Source organism: Schistocerca serialis, chromosome 9 (assembly GCF_023864345.2).
Source record: "Schistocerca serialis cubense isolate TAMUIC-IGC-003099 chromosome 9, iqSchSeri2.2, whole genome shotgun sequence".
Classification (NCBI taxonomy): domain Eukaryota; kingdom Metazoa; phylum Arthropoda; class Insecta; order Orthoptera; family Acrididae; genus Schistocerca; species Schistocerca serialis.
The window spans coordinates 137,833,972-137,851,437 of NC_064646.1; the positions used below are offsets into that span (position 1 = coordinate 137,833,972).

Below are 17,466 nucleotides of genomic sequence, written 5' to 3' on the forward strand. Positions count from 1 at the left end.
TCGTTTATGAGCGCATACAACGTCCAGCTTTGACAAGCATACGCGCAATAAAATTAAGGAATAAAACCTAGAAGAAAAAGCAAAAAATACAAATAGTATGTCATCTTAGGCACTTTTCCCCTATTGGGTTGCAATTAATGGTAGCTTGTTAATACTATAATCATAAAGTGAAGTAATTTCATTTTACTGCAATCTAATGAAATGTACATACCGCTATTGTACTTGTCTCCACATCCCAGGGATCCGCCTCCGTGGGATGCATGAACACTATACATTGGATGTAATTATGCTGGCCTCAGGCGCACACTTGATTTGGCCAATAAAACCACTAAATACGCGAGCCACAATGAAATAAACTGTAAAAGCAAGTACTGCTGATTAATAAGCAAAGGTAGCTGAGACAATTTAATTAAGATTTGTGTATCAGACTTAACAATTTTCGTAGAAACCACTAATGAATTTAGTGATAATATGAATGTCGATATTCAGAGATTATAGTTCAAACGACAGTGATATTAATATAAAGTTCCGTGTTCGCCTGTTTGAGCTTTGACAGGTCTACAGGACTCACAGGAGCGTTGTTGTGTACGTCGAGAAGAAGGAAGACTGAATGAATGAATGAACGAAGAAACGATTATGTATAATTGTCATATAGCTATTTGATAGGGCTAAAGATAGTGTACATACGCTATTGTCCTGGGAGATGGACACTTTCATAGCGTACGCAAACAAATTTGATTAAGGATGTAAAAGTTATTGTGTGGCAGCCAGTCCTAGCTCGCATATATATCACAAAAAAACCATTAAAATACCTTCCTGTTTACTAGACAGCCATTGATATGATTTTACTGAAGCGGGAAGGTGAGTACTGGGCAGTCCTAGACATGCCAGTGTTTCCCACCTAGATGGATTGTTTCATTTGTGGCGTAGAGATGTGCTTCAGGAAATTGTAAGTAATCTTACAGAGCACATGTTTTCCCAGGACATGGCTGTAGCGCAACCTGTGAATATTGACCATTCTTATCCGGAAGCAGCTGAAGCCCTCACTCTTGACTTTGGCCCTTTCGAGACCGTGCACAGATGGGTTCGTATGCCCGAATGTGACGAGTTTGTAGGAGCAAGGTACGTCTTCGCTCTGTTCGTTAACATACCACCTTTGATAAAAGAATATTGCAAGCAAAAAAGAGAATGCTACAGGGTATAGGTTTAATTTTTTCGACATTAGTTGTAGGAAGTGGAAACAATCCCTTCCGTAAGCTGCTGGTGCAGCGATTTGCTTAAGCGAAAGAAAAACATTTAGTTATTTATAAACATATTTTGACGCATGCATGATGATAACAAAAGTGCTACTTTGTATTTTTTACTGTAACTACCATATGGTATTTGGAGTTTGCTGCCATAGCTGTCTTCTTGGTAGTATCTGTATTTTCCTGGGCAGCCTTGTGTGGAAACGTGTATGACAAAAAATTTTATTGCAGACATGTTAACTGTTGCATCAGTTCTGGAAGGTAGTAAATATGATGATTCTTCTTCGTAAAAAGCCAAGAAATATTGTTTCTGCTTGTGTCTGGATACCAACTTGTGGGGTTTATAATAAAGTTTGATAGTACAGTTTCTCATCTTGCAAAGTATAAGAAAGTGAACATTTTCTGGGAATGTGGTATGTAATCCAGAAGTTCCATCACGAAGTGTGGATCTTGCCACAGTGGGATGGCTTGCGTGCTGTAACAGTACAGCCTACCGTAGCACAGATCCAAATAAATTGGCATTGCTGGCTTACAGCCCAAGTGTCGCAAGCTGCCACTTGGGACAACAAACTAAGAGGCGCAACAGAGATGCCGTGACTGTAAGATTTTTATACATGTTGTATGACAATTAACAGTGGCTGTTTGGGGTGCCAAGCTGAGAAGGGTGCCCAATTGCAAGATTTGTGTGTGTTGTTCACCACAGTGAAGAGTGAAAACTGACATGAGTTGCTTGTGTCATAAGATGTTCTCGAATGGGCTCTAAACGTTGGAGAAGTAATAGGGAAGCCAGTCTAACAAACACTGCTAGAAGAGGAGAAACCTTTTCAGTAGTTACCAGGGTAACAGTCTGGATGATTGACTGATCTGGCCTGTTGACCATTTTTTAAATATAAATGTGAAAGCTCTCTGTGACAGCACTTTATGAATTAATCACCACATGCCTAATAACTACGTGCTCAAGAACACAAAATCACCACAGAGTAATTACAACAAGGAAGAGGAAAAAAAAAGAAAACACCACCACCTCGACATCCACCCTTAAACTATAATTGGCACACAGTATGAAGTCTAAATGTACAGTCCACTTGTTTCACAAGGCCACAGTTTCTTATGCATGTTTCATGTCTGGCACTGCTAAGTGGTTTTGTGAAACCATCGGTTAACAGTTCTTCAGAAAACAAGAAGGTAGAGGTTCAACATTAATAACACCTGACATACAAAATAATGCTTTGTCTATTTGCTTGGATCTAGAGTTTGTCAACAGATTCGTGGATAACTGAATGTCTCCTTTATCATCACAATATACTGTAACTGACTTTATGGCACTTCTTGTTGTTCGTAGAGTTATAAAATTACTTGAAGAATATAAAAATACACAGCACATATTCAAACAGTTTGATTACTTGCAAAAACAGAATAAATGGGTGCAAGCACAGTTGTGAAATGAGTAAACATTGAAGTTAAAAGCAAAATAATTTGCAACAAGTAGTTTGAATTTTCCTGGGAATTTTGAAAATATCAGTGTTGTCCGTTTGCTCCTTTGATACTGAAACTGAAATCTAAGATGATGAAGTGGAGGCCAAAATAGAGAACTGTGCTTTCTGAAACTGTTAAATTGAAGATGATTGTACTGCAGTTCCTCCTTTTGATCAACAGACTTACAGATATGGCAATGAGTTACAGTAGCATAAAAAGGCAGCTGACATTTCTCAGTTGAGAGAAGGTCTTAGAGGGAGTACCAGATTATTAATTATGCACACAAACTGCCCTCCTAGCAGCAGTCTGTTGTATATTTCTGGTCCAAAATAGCCTACCATGGAATAGCAGAAGAATGCAAATCGACCTTCTTTTTTTTAAAAAATCTTGACAGAGGCAAAGAATACAGATCTCTGTTGCTACTTCACGTATTGTTGTAAAATGGTGGAGCATGCGTGACATTCATGTACGACACCTTCCTTGGACGCTAAACAACTATGATGTAAGAATTCCCAAACTTTGTGCAAACATCAATCATATGAAAACAAGCTTTTACTCACAACACAAAAAATGCTCTAGATAACAGTCAAACTTGATACATTGTTTCTTGAATTGTACAAAGCCTCTCTCTTTCGTCTTGGAAACACAAAATAATGCACCATTTAACAGTTGGATTAAAGACTTCTTTGGGGGTGGAATTTAATGCACCATTCTCAGTGGTCGGGTATAGTGAGAAGTGAAAGTAACTTTGGACTTGTCATAGTCCTGTTAGTGTTACTTTTATTGGAGTCTGGCTCAACTATGTAGAGGTATTAATTTAGAATGGTTCAAAGTGCTATGTGAATGAAGTTGGGTAACAAAGTTAAGAGTTTACATTTATATCTACACTCTGCAAATGACTGTGAAGTACACACATACCCGTCATGTCACCTTACATTGTATGGCGGAGGGTACCCTATATCACTACTAGTCAGTTCCTTCCCTGTTCAAGTTGAAAATTGAGAGAGGGGAAAAAAGACTATCTATATGCCTCCTTACTTTCTATTACCTTGTCGTCACTGCCCTTGTTGTTGTTGTTGTTGTTGTTGTTGTTGTTGTTGTTGTTGTTGTTGTCGTCGTCGTCGTCGTCGTCGTCGTCGTCGTCGTCGTCTTCAGTCCTGACACTGGTTTGATGCAGCTCTCCATGCTACTCTATCCTGTGCAAGCTTCTTCATCTCCCAGTACCTACTGCAACCTACATCCTTCTGAATCTGCTTAGTGTATTCATCTCTTGGTCTCCCTCTACGATTTTTACCCTCCACGCTGCCTTCCAATACTAAATTGTTGATCCCTTGATGCCCCAGAATGTGTCCTACCAACCGATCCCTTCTTCTGGTCAAGTTGTGCCACAAACTTCTCTTCTCCCCAATCCTATTCAATACTTCATCATTAGTTATGTGATCTACTGATCTAATCTTCAGCATTCTTCTGTGGCGCCACATTTCGAAAGCTTCTATTCTCTTCTTCTCCAAACTATTTATCGTCCATGTTTCACTTCCATACATGGCTACACTCCATACAAATACTTTCAGAAATGACTTCCTGACACTTAAATCTATACTCGATGTTAACAAATTTCTCTTTTTCTTCAGAAACACTTTCCTTTCCATTGCCAGTCTACATTTGATACCCTCTCTACTTCAACCATCATCAGTTATTTTGCTCCCCAAATAGGATAACTCCTTTACTACTTTAAGTGTCTCATTTCCTAATCTAATTCCATCAGCATCACCCGACTTAATTCGACTACATTCCATTATCCTCGTTTTGCTTTTGTTGATGTTCATCTTATAGCCTCCTTTCAAGATGCTATCCATTCCATTCAACTGCTCTTCCAAGTCCTTTGCTGTATCTGACAGAATTACAATGTCATCGGCGAACCTCAAAGTTTTTATTTCTTCTCCATGGATTTTAATACCTACTCCGAATTTTTCTTTTGTTTCCTTTACTGCTTGCTCAATATACAGATTGAATAACATTGGGGACAGGGTACAACCCTGTCTCACTCCCTTCCCAACCACTGCTTCCCTTTCATGCCCCTCGACTCTTATAACTGCCATCTGGTTTCTGTACAAATTGTAAATAGCCTTTCTCTCCCTGTATTTTACCCTTGCTACCTTTAGAATTTGAAAGAGAGTATTCCAATCAACATTGTCAAAAGCTTTCTCTGAGTCTACAAATGTTAGAAATGTACGTTTGCCTTTCCTTAATCTTTCTTCTAAGATAAGTTGTAAGGCCAGTATTGCCTCACGTGTTCCAGTATTTCTACGGAATCCAAACCGATCTTCCCCGAGGTCGGCTTCTACTAGTTTTTCCATTCGTCTGTAAATAATTCGTGTTAGTATTTTGCAGCTGTGGCTTATTAAACTGATTGTTCAGTAATTTTCACATGTGTCAACACCTGCTTTCTTTGGGATTGGAATTATTATATTCTTCTTGAAGTCTGAGGTATTTCGCCTGTCTCATACATCTTGCTCACCAGATGGTAGAGTTTTGTGAGGACTGGCTCTCCCAAGGCCGTCAGTAGTTCCAATGGAATGTTGTCTACTCCCGGGGCCTTGTTTCGACTCAGGTCTTTCAGTGCTCTGTCAAACTCTTCACGCAGTATCGTATCTCCCATTTCATCTTCATCTACATCCTCTTCCGTTTCCATAATATTGTCCTCAAGTACATCGCCCTTGTATAGGCCCTCTATATACTCCTTCCACCTTTCTGCTTTCCCATCTTTGCTTAGAACTGGGTTTCCATCTGAGCTCTTGATATTCATACAAGTGGTTCTATTTTCTCCAAAGGTCTCTTTAATTTTCCTGTACGCAGTATCTATCTTACCCCTAGTGAGATAAGCCTCTACATCCTTACATTTGTCCTCTAGCCATCCCCGCTTAGCCATTTTGCACTTCCTGTCGATCTCATTTTTGAGACGTTTGTATTCCTTTTTGCCTGCTTCATTTACTGCATTTTTATATTTTCTCCTTTCATCAATTAAATTCAATATTTCTTCTGTTACCCAAGGATTTCTACCAGCCCTCGTCTTTTTACCTACTTGATCCTCTGCTGCCTTCACTACTTCATCCCTCAAAGTTACCCATTCTTCTTCTACTATATTTCTTTCTGTCAATTGTTCCCTTATGCTCTCCCTGAAACTCTGTACAATCTCTGGTTCTTTCAGTTTATCCAGGTCCCATCTCCTTAAATTCCCACCTTTTTGCAGTTTCTTCAGTTTTAATCTACAGGTCATAACCAATAGATTGTGGTCAGAGTTCACATCTGCCCCTGGAAATGTCTTACAATTTAAAATCTGGTTCCTAAATCTCTGTCTTACCATTATATAATCTATCTGATACCTTTTAGTATATCCAGGGTTCTTCCATGTATACAACCTTCTTTCATGATTCTTGTACCAAGTGTTAGCTATGATTAAGTTGTGCTCTGTGCAAAATTCTACCATGCGGCTTCTTCCATCGTTTCTTAGTCCCAATCCATATTCACCTACTACGTTTCCTTCTCTCCCTTTTCCTACTACCGAATTCCAGTCACCCATGACTATTAAATTTTCGTCACCCTTCACTATCTGAATAATTTCTTTTATTTCATCATACATTTCTTCAATTTCCTCATCATCTGCAGAGCTAGTTGGCATATAAACTTGTACTATTGTAGTAGGTGTGGGCTTTGTATCTATCTCGGCCATAATAATGCGTTCACTATGCTGTTTGTAGTAGCTTACCCGCATTCCTGTTTTCCTATTCATTATTAAACCTACTCCTGCATTACCCCTATTTGACTTTGTGTTTATAACCCTGTAGTCACCTGACCAGAAGTCTTGTTCCTCCTGCCACCGAACTTCACTAATTCCCACTATATCTAACTTTAACCTATCCATTTCCCTTTTTAAATTTTCTAACCTGCCTGCCCGATTAAGGGATCTGACATTCCACGCTCCGATCCGTAGAACGCCAGTTTTCTTTCTCCTGATAACAACATCCTCTTGAGTAGTCCCCGGCCGGAGATCCGAATGGGGGACTATTTTACCTCCGGAATATTTTACCCAAGAGGACGACGCCATCCTCATTTAATCATACAGTAAAACTGCATGCCCTTGGGAAAAATTACGGCCGTAGTTTCCCCTTGCTTTCAGCCGTTCGCAGTACCAGCACAGCAAGGCCGTTTTGGTTATTGTTACAAGGCCAGATCAGTCAATCATCCAGACTGTTGCCCTTGCAACTACTGAAAAGGCTGCTGCCCTCTTCAGGAACCACACATTTGTCTGGCCTCTCAACAGATACCCCTCCGTTGTGGTTGCACCTACGGTACGGCTATCTGCATCGCCCTTAGGCGAAATTTATTTTGGCAGAAGTAAAGTCATTCTGCTGTCAGCAGCAAATACTGTTTCTTACAAGTAACAAAGTTTGCAGAATGCCTCTGAATTAGTTTTCTGTATTCCTGTAATGTGACCTAGTAGGGCTCCCAAACACTTGAGCAGTACTCAGGAACTGGTTGCGCTAAGGTACTCCGTGGTCTCCTTTACAGATGAGCTAACCTTTTCAAGAATTATCCCAGTAAATAGAAGCCTTCCCTACTATCAACCGCCCGCATCTCATGGTCGTGCGGTAGCGTTCTCGCTTCCCACGCCCGGGTTCCCAGGTTCGATTCCCGGCGGGGTCAGGGATTTTCTCTGCCTCGTGATGGCTGGGTGTTGTGTGCTGTCCTTAGGTTAGTTAGGTCTAAGTAGTTCTAAGTTCTAGGGGACTGATGTCCATAGATGTTAAGTCCCATAGTGCTCAGAGCCATTTTTACTATCAACCTTATGTGTGTGTTCCATTTCATGTCACTTTGCAACTTTACACCTAGCTATTAAACACTGCAACTGTCTAGCAGCACCCTCTAATATTGTATTTGAATATTACATGATTGTTTTTTCTGTTCATTTGCATTAACTTACATTTTTAGCAGGCTGCTGTTTATCACATCAAATAAAAATTCTATGTATGTCATCCTTTACTGTTCTGGCGACTCAACAACTTTCTGTTACACTATGTCATCAACAACAAATAGTCACCAAGTTCTGCTCAGTCTATCCATCAGATTATTCATGTAAACAGGGAATGAGCAATCTTGTCACAATTCCCTGGAGCACTCGTGGTGATACCCTTGTTTCTGATGAACTCTCATTTGAGAACAAAATGATGAGTTCTGCTACTTAGAGAGTTCTTCAAGCTACTCAAATATTAGGGAACTTATTCCTTCTGCTTGGCCCTTCATCAGGTCTGCAGTGGGGCACCGCTTTCTGGAAATGTAGGAGTATGGAATCAGATTGTTGCCCTTCTTTATGATGTTAGGGATACGATCTGTAATTTTGCAGGTCTGTTCTTTTATCCTTCTTATATAGAAGAGTTATCTGCATTTCTTTTGAGTCGCTTGGGTCTTGGCACTGGGCAAGCGATTAGCACTATAAATGCAAGCTAAGTAAAGGGCTAGTGCTATAGAATACAAACTATAAAACTGATTTAGGATTCCATCTGGATCTGGCGACCACCCCCTCCCCTGCCCCATCTTCTTTATTATTATTATTTATCATCATCATCCATCATCATCATCTGTTGCTTCTCGATGCTGAGGATATCTCTTACAATTTCGTCCATAAAGGATTCTTCGCAGTGGTCAAATGATTGTACGTTTCTATGATCTTGTGTGAACAACTATTTAAATATCAAAAATTTAATACTGCAGCTTTTCAAACAGTGGAAACTCCAGGTAGGAATTTTCTGTGTAACATAAAGATGACATGCTAAGTAGCAGACAGGCCCAATTAAAAGACACGTAAAACATAAGCTTTTGGGTACAGCATTCATTACACACACACACACACACACACACACACACAGAGAGAGAGAGAGAGAGAGAGAGAGAGAGAGAGAGAGAGGGGGGGGGGGGGGGGGGAGAGAGAGAGAGACAACCGTTCATTCACACAAGTAAGCACACCTTGTGCACAGATGACCGCCAACTTCGGCAGCTCCAGCCAGAATCTGGCCAGAGTTGTGCGAATGAATGGTATGTTTTTCTCTTTTTCCGACGAAGACTGTGTCTGAAAGCTTATGTGTAAGTGTCTTTTAATTGTGTCTGTCTGCAATTTAGTGTCATCTTTATGGCAAGTAGTGCTCTATCTTTTCCTATATTTTTGAAACTTGAGCTTTTATTGAGCTGTCTCCTATTACCACACCATACTAGTTCACAAATGACTTGATAGATTCTCTTGGCCAGCTTAATAATTTTACTTAGGACGAGAATTTACTCAGGTTCTAGGCAAGATCTTTCATACAGGCATGACTGTGGTAGTTCTTGTGTACTTCACACATTGATATTTTTATAGATGCATGATTTCCATTGCTTTTTGCCTGTTGACATTTCTGCATTCTTTTTTGAACCAGGAGCAACAATCTCTGTTTCCTCAGAAAACCATAGTGGGTCTTTCCTATCTCGAATCCACTTACTTGGCACATACTTTTCCACTGCACAGTGTATTATCTGTTGAAACTTTACCAATAATTTCTCAGTTTCCATCATATTCTAACTGAATGACATCCATTCATTGACAAAGTAGAATGCTAACACCTGGTTATATGCTCTTTCCAGTATAAATATTCTCCTAAATTTCTTGGTGCATTTGTTAGCTATGGTAACTATTGTGGCTATATCATCATGATCACTAATACGTCTCTCCGTATGCTGACACTGTCCATAAAGTACTTCCTATTCCCCTACATGTTAGAATTCTGTCCCATTCCATTTGTGTCTGGAGTGTGTGAGGAATAGCTGCTGACTTGTCTGTGTGTGCTGTAATCAGTCTAATCTTGAAACTTCTTACTAGGTTAAAACTATTTGCTTGACTGAGAACTGATCTCTGGAACCTTGCCTTTCAAGGGTGATTCTAGAAACAGTCCCTTAGGCCGTGGGTAAACCATTGCTCTTCAGTATCCGGTATGCAGGAGAGCGTCTGAGATTTAGGGGTCAAGAGGAATGTTAGATATGTGTCGTATGCTTTCATCAGTGACATAATGCTAATGGATGTTGTCACATCACTTTTTTGTGCGTTTATTTACAGTTGTGTTTGTTAGCTTGTGTAGCCAACGAGTATGAAGGAAGGAAAAAAACTGGTTGTAGTGACAGATCAACTTGTAGCTTTGCCTGAGGTCTAGGTTAAGTTTGAAGGTGATAGTTTGGTTACAAGTTGGCAAAACCATCAAATGTAATACTAAAAAAAACTTGATTGTGGTGACAGACTGATATGTAGGGTAGCCCATTTGAAAAAATTGCCAATAACACCACGTTACATTTGCCTTAATCATGGTATTTGTCGCATATTTCCCATCTAAGCAGTCAAAGCCAACAACCTATATCGAATATTCCTGTATATCCAAGTTTGAAAGGTAAGACAGAAGTATTGGCGGAAGTAAAGCTGTGAGGGTAAGTTATGAGGCACGGCTGTATGGGTCACTAAACCCATTGCATGTGAGAATCAGGGGATCTTGTGTCACCTCTGGGAGGTGTTGAAACACTGCACACTCTGCTGTAAGGCGAAAATTCATTCTGGTAATTTAATGATGACCTAATGGTCTCTGTGGAAGCTATATTTAGGAGGCTGCATTACATTCCTGGATTCATCAATTTATACTGGTTTTTGAAATGTAAGTAGGCTTGTCAGTTCAGTTTTTTAATGTTTCCATAACTCTTTCCACTTGCCACTATTTGAGCTGACCTCCTTCGAATATGTTCAGGGCTGCTTTAAGGGCCAAGCGACAAAAGCTGCCCCTTGGAGTGCCAGATTGAGAGGGGCACTAGGCAGGCCAAAACTTAAGATATTATTACTGGATGTATCATAATTAGTAGTGGCCGCGTGGGGTGCCATCTGAGAGGGCACCAGGAGAACCCAAGTGTGAAGTATGTATAAATTGCACATCATAGTTAGTAGCGAAAACTGACACAGTTGAACATGTATGAGGGAAAAGGGGGTACCAAATGAAAGGTTGCTTGTGTGGAAGAATGTTCTTGAACCGGCCCCTTGAAATGTTCATTATCCCCCTGTTAGTCCTATTGGGTGTTGTCCCACACACTTAAGCAATATTCTAGGATAAGTCACACAAGTCTTGTACTAGCATTCTCTCTTGTAGACTTATTTCATATTCTCAGACTCCTACCAATGAATCGAAGTTTGCCACCTGCTTTAATTCCTGCTGAGCCAATATGATCATTTAATAACATATCCTCACAAATTGTTGCATCCAGGTGTATTTCCAGGTGTTGTGATTCCAGTTGTGTGTCATTGATATTGTAGTTTTAGGATAGCAATTTTTTTTTTTTTTTGCAATTTCGTGATTGTGAATATTTAGAGCGAGTTGCTGGTCTCCACATCTCTTTAGAAATACTGAGGTGTTGCAACTCTTTTCATGTTGCTCATTAGAATAATACTTGGGCAGAACGCTTCATCCACAAAGTTTGCTCGCAGAACTCTTGTGGCCAGTTCTTGACTATTGCTTGTCAGCTTGAGTCTATCTCACATGCACTCTATCACATATTCATTTAGTCACAGAAATAGTGGGCAGACTGCTGTTGTGTATGCTGCTAGAAAGACATTATGTATCACAGAGAGGTTTACTCTTAAAATTCGGGGAGTAGATCTAGACGGGTCATGAAATATATTACTTCCTTTTTTCCAAATATCTTCTATAGTTATCAAAATTCTAAAATTAGAAAATTTAGGCTCCGTTGGATATGTGCTGGCAGTTATTCTTAACGCTCAGTACTAAGTTAGTTGAAAGGAAGAGATATACATGACACTATGTACTCTCCATCATAAACCGTAATATTTTGCAGAGTATAAAAGTAGATGTTAAGTGTCCATTGGCTGTTTATAACACATATCCACACCCCTTCTTTTGAATAAAGATAATCACAAAATTATGCCAAAGATCAGCTCACTGCCCTTATGTGATAAGGAGAATGAAGAAAAATATCAAGGTAATGAGCATCACCAGTGTGTGGTAAATTGTATGTAATTTATTTATTTACTTATTTATTTATTTTTATTTTATGTGTCTAATTCTGTAGGACCAAATTGAGGAACAAATCTCCATGGCCATGGAATGTATCTGTACATGAAATTGCAATAGAAAAGTAATAACAGATTAAGAAAATCTTTATTAATCCTAAAAAGACATCAAGCTATAACTTTATTTAAATGCAATCAACAATGCAACACAGGAATCAGCTTAATTTTTCGAGGAACTCCTCGACAGAATAGGAGTGACACATGACGAAACTCTTCAGTTTAGATTTGAAAACACATGGATCACTGGTAAGATTTTTGAATTCTCATGGTGGGTTATTGAAAATGGATGCAGCAGAATACTGCATGTCTTCCTGCATGAGTGCCAAGGAAGTGTGATCCAAATGCAGATTGAATTTCTGTGTCATATTGACTGAGTGAAAGCTGCTAATTATTGGGAGTAAGATGACATTGTTAATAAGAAATGACAGTAAAGAATATTTATATTGAGAGGCCAGTGTCAGAATACCGCAACTAATGAACAGGGGTCAACAAGAGGTTCACAAACTTGCACCACTTATTGCCCGAACATTCCGCTCCTATAGACCTTGGACAGGATCTTTCCACAACAGCTTACTGTGTATCTGAACACCTATAAATTGGAATTGTTCAGTCTCACTAATCATATTTCCATTCTGTGTCATTAAAATATCTGGTATTGTTGAATTGTTTGTTAGAAACTGTAAAAATTGAGTGTAATTGTGATTTAGTGGTAGTTTATTTTCTACATACTATGAACTTATGCCTTAAACTGCACTATTTGAAACAGTGTGAACATTGTATGCAGCAGTCTTTACTATCAAGCTAATGTCATTAACAGGCAGAAATATTTTATGATCCCCTGTAATACTAGAGGACATATCATTTATGCAAATAAGGAACACGAGTGGCCCCAGCACTGATCCCTGGGCACCCCCTCACCCCAATTTAATCATGCCTCACATGGACCCCACATCACCATCATTCTCAATACTGTGTGAAATGACCTTTTGCTGCTTGTTCTTAATGCAAGAGGTGAACCAGTTGAGAGCTACTCCCCATATTCGACAATGGTCCAACTGCTATAGCAATATTATGTGATCAACACAATCAAACACCATAGGTAATAAAAAAAAAAGCCTGGTGTTCGAAATCTTTTGTTTAATCCATCCAGTACCTTACAGAGTGAGGAGAGAGCAGCATTATCAGTTGTTAAACAACTTCTAAAACCAAACTGTTCATTTGACAGCAAATTTTGAGAAATGAAATGATCAGTTATCCTTACATACACAGCCTTTCTAATAACTTTCGCAAACACTGATGGCATGGAAATAGGTCTAAAATTGTGTATATTATCCCTTTCTCCCTTTTTATAAAATGGCTTTACTTCTGAGTACTTTAATCATCCAGGAAACTGACCATTCATAAAGGAAAAATTACGAACTGGCTAACATGTGCAGCACAGGACTTAAGTATTCTGCTAGATACTCCATCGTATCCATGAGTCTTTAGTCTTCAATGCTTTAATTATGACTCACTCTCCCCCTTGTCAGTATCACAGAAGAGTATTTCAGATATCAGTCTCGGAAAGGCATTTTCCAAGGGAGTTACATGATTCACTGTTAGAAAGTTCCTACTTAATTCACCATCTATGTTCAGAAAGTGATTGGTCAAATCTGTTGCTAATATACAAAGTACAACTGTCTGAATATCTCCTGCTCCTAGCTCTCTTCTTACCAACTGACAATTCCCATTCCCCAGCACTCTTATCCCTCCTCATCCTATCTAGTTCCTCCCTTGTGTTTTGCAACTGCACCTGAAGGGCACAGATCTTATGCTCCTGCTAGTCTATTAATTTATTTCTGCTACAAATTCTGTATTTCCAGGAGAGGATCTTGCTAGAATGCCCAATGGCTTCCCCACTACACGCCGCCCCCCCCCCCCCCCCCCCCCAATGAAAATATTTTGAACAAATCTCACACCATAACCAACCACTCACAAACCTACAACAAAGCCCACACTTCTCACTCATGGTAAAGTGCGAATTACTGAAAAAACACCAAACATATACATTACCTAGTTACTACAGTAGAAGGATTTAAAGAACTAACAATAGTGATTTCGAATTTCCCGTCTACTAAGAAAGCAACTACAGTGGAACTTTGATTTTAAATTCTCCGATTTTACATTTTTCACGATTCTACACCATATTTTTGTAGCCCCTGTGAAAAACCCATAAGGTCAATGCTAAAAACGCCCTGATTTTACATTTCTTCCTAGTAATGTTTAACTTGATTCTAAATTCTTACTCAACATCTTGCTTGACTCCATCCCACTTTCTTTCTACTGCCATTTGATGTGACTGATCAGGTTGGAAACGGCTCAGAAGACAGATGGTTCACACCACGGGTGGTGGCAGAATTAAGAGAATATTTTAGGCCATTGTGGAGAGGGGAGATGTGAGAGGGGAAATGCTGATGTAATCCACGATCTTTGTTGCCAGCACATCTTGCAACATTTAGCTTCACCATGCAGTTATGATAAAACTACTGCTAGGTTGCAGCAGTAATGGAAAAACAAGACAGCTGACATGAAATGTTCCATACTGAGCCAATATATGATGAAGCGACCCAGCCACCACTTTTTCTTGTGCCACTTATAACTCAGTCTCATCTTTTTGCTTGTATTTCTGATGTACTGTATATAGTGGCAATATCAGTCATTAGCCTGTTAAATTCAAACAATGGGTCTTGAAGAATATGCTCAGTCATAATCAAGGAAATGTCACCCATTTCTGGCTGGCCAGTGAACTCTTATTGATTGGCGACTTAATAAGTCACCCAATACTCAATGCAGCCACTAACACCACACTAGCACATGTAACCTGAGCTCACCTACTGGAAGTGTGGAGAAGGGGAGTGGGCCTTTAGCGAGAGAAGTGCAGGTAGAGGTGAAAACATTTTGTGAAATGCTGAAAATAAACTTTTTGTGCAGATGATGTGCTGTGACAGAGGTGTCACGTGGTAATAGAACAAGGGTTTTGCAATAGCACATTTTAAAGACTTTAGTGTTCAAATCTGACGTGATACAGTTGCAACAACTACACGCACTACTCATGTATTTACTTTGCAGCAGACACTGTAGATGGTAAAGATTGGCAGAATTGATAAAGGGCTTGTAGCAAAACTGTAGCACCTGAGCTTTCTTTCAGATTTACATTTTACACAGTATACAGAAATTCACTGAGACAACTTCTAATAAGCTTCTGACGTCAGTTGGAGAAGTAAACTCATTTTTTCATGTCTCTGTTTCTCTCATCATGTGTAAAATAACACTTTAACAGTGGTGAGCATATGAAGTGCTGCTCATAAGAAAAGGATTAAACAATAACAGCAATTCTGACAGAGTATGTCATTAAGCAGATGCCTGCATTTATGCTTATGCTTTAACCCCTTAGCTGCTGCTTTTGGTTTAATTCAACATGTTCGTCAAGTTTTGCTTTTTTCTGTGTGAGCACAAAGGATGATCTTCCAAAAACGCGTGTTTTAAATGTACAATTTGTGGTCGTAGCATGCCTGAAAACAGCACAATTACCTTGTACCCAGATACCAATTTCAGTTTTTTGATGAGTTTTTACTTGCTGTTACACATCTGTGACTTTTTAAGAATAGATGAAATACATTACCACAAATTATTGTGTGGACATCGTATTATACATTTAATTTCCTTCACTTCAACAGATTTTATATAAAGTATTGGAGAGGATTGCGATTTTTAGTCATATATGCCAGTTGTGTGTTTTTGCTTATATCTTGGGGGTTTTTCAACATTTTCCTCAATTCTGCGCTTCCTCAGTTCAGTTCTGCACTTCCTCAGTTCAGTTCTGCACTTCCCTCAATTCTGCGTTTTTTAAATGTGGACTGCAAGAAAACATAAAATAGAGGTTTCACTGCAGTTCCGTTAATACTACTAAACCACAGTTAATACCAGCACCACAAAACTTCATACAATTTTTAATCTAAAACCAAAAAATTCAAGTGTCAACTGGAACACTCTATGAAACTAAACTCAGTGAATTAAAGTTTTTACTGAAATATTTCACTAGAAACATTAATAAATGTCAGCTGAAAACTTCCGTATCAAATTTAATAAATGACTACAATGCACAAACAACTTTATAAAACACAGTGAGCAAAAGGCTATTATACTGTTATTTCACCAGAAGCAGCATGGGACACCATTGAAAACTACTAAATTCAATAACCGAATAACAGTGCACAAACATCTTGGTCAATACTTAAGAACCACTACAGCTGCAACCGCATGCCGCAAAATGTAAACAAACTGTTAATATTTGGATGAACAGTTGAAGACAACTAAACTTAATAACCAAATACAGTGCACAACCATCTTTGTCAGTAATTGACCTTATAACCACTACAGCTGCAACAGCACACTGTGAAATATAAACACACCATTGAGACTTCAATGAACGACATAAGCACACTCAAGAATAACAGACCACTCAAATCTATAACATAAAAAGAAAGTCTGAGATGACTGAAAATCCACTTATAAATTACTTTTACAGCAAATTCTAACAGCAATAGTCATTAAAATAAGTATTTGAAATCTAAAACTTCATAAAATATTGGTGAGCGATTTGAACAGCAATCCAGCACATGCTATTTGGCCAGCATCAGATTTTTGTCATTCACCGAGCGAGGTGGCGCAGTGGTTAGCACACACATTCGGGAGGACGACGGTTCAATCCCGTCTCCGGCCATCCTGATTTAGGTTTTCCGTGATTTCCCTAAATCGCTTCAGGCAAATGCCGGGATGGTTCCTTTGAAAGGGCACGGCCGATTTCCTTCCCCATGCTTCCCTCACCCGAGCTTGCGCTCCGTCTCTAATGACCTCGTTGTTGACGGGACGTTAAACACTAATATCCTCCTCCTTCTGTCATTCATTTCCCATGGTCACACACCAGCAGTTGTTCAAGCTGTTTCCCAATAATGCATTTGCCTGACATTAAAAAAAGATAGTCATCTGTCATTCTGAATGAAGAAATTTTTCAGGAGTTTTACTTGTTGCTAATGTTGACATGTGACAATGGTCATATGCTGTAATGTAGTATCCACAGCATGTTTTTTTCTGGGTTCCTCCTGCTCTTCCTCCTCCTGAAGCTCTTGCCAATTTTTTCCTCGCAGCAAGTGCTTAGTATTGAATGATATCCCTTTTCCCCGGCTTGAGTCTCTTTTAACATCTAGCATTTATAACAGGTAGTATTTTATCAAACAATAGAATATCCATGATGGAATAATGACAGTATTACAAAAAGGATAGATTGCTACTCTCCATATAGAGGAGTGTTTCTCATAATATTGTAACTATTTTTATTATGACAAGGAAAGTTGCTACTCACCATATAGTGGAGACACTGAGTCACAGGTAGGCACAACAAAAAAAAAGACTTTCACAAAATAAGCTTTCAGCCAACAAGGTCTTTGTCAAAAATAGATGATGGACACACTCACGTGAACTCAACTCGCACACATGACTATAGCCTCTGGCAGCTGAAGTAGGAACTGTCCTTTTCATAACATTGTTACATTCCATCCT

The 17,466-nt window shown here is 39.1% G+C and overlaps 1 protein-coding gene across 1 annotated transcript in view; it reads left to right on the forward strand.

Moving 5' to 3' along the window:
* Positions 1 to 538: 538 nt before the first annotated feature.
* The window catches only part of LOC126419049 (leucine-zipper-like transcriptional regulator 1), a 139,646-nt gene continuing 122,718 nt past the window's right edge, over positions 539 to 17,466 (forward strand). Inside the window, exons 1-2 of the mRNA XM_050086120.1 lie at positions 539 to 861; positions 983 to 1,122. Coding sequence (XP_049942077.1) covers positions 986 to 1,122 — 137 coding nt within the window. The 5' untranslated portion in view covers positions 539 to 861; positions 983 to 985. The remainder of the gene's footprint in view (positions 862 to 982; positions 1,123 to 17,466) is intronic.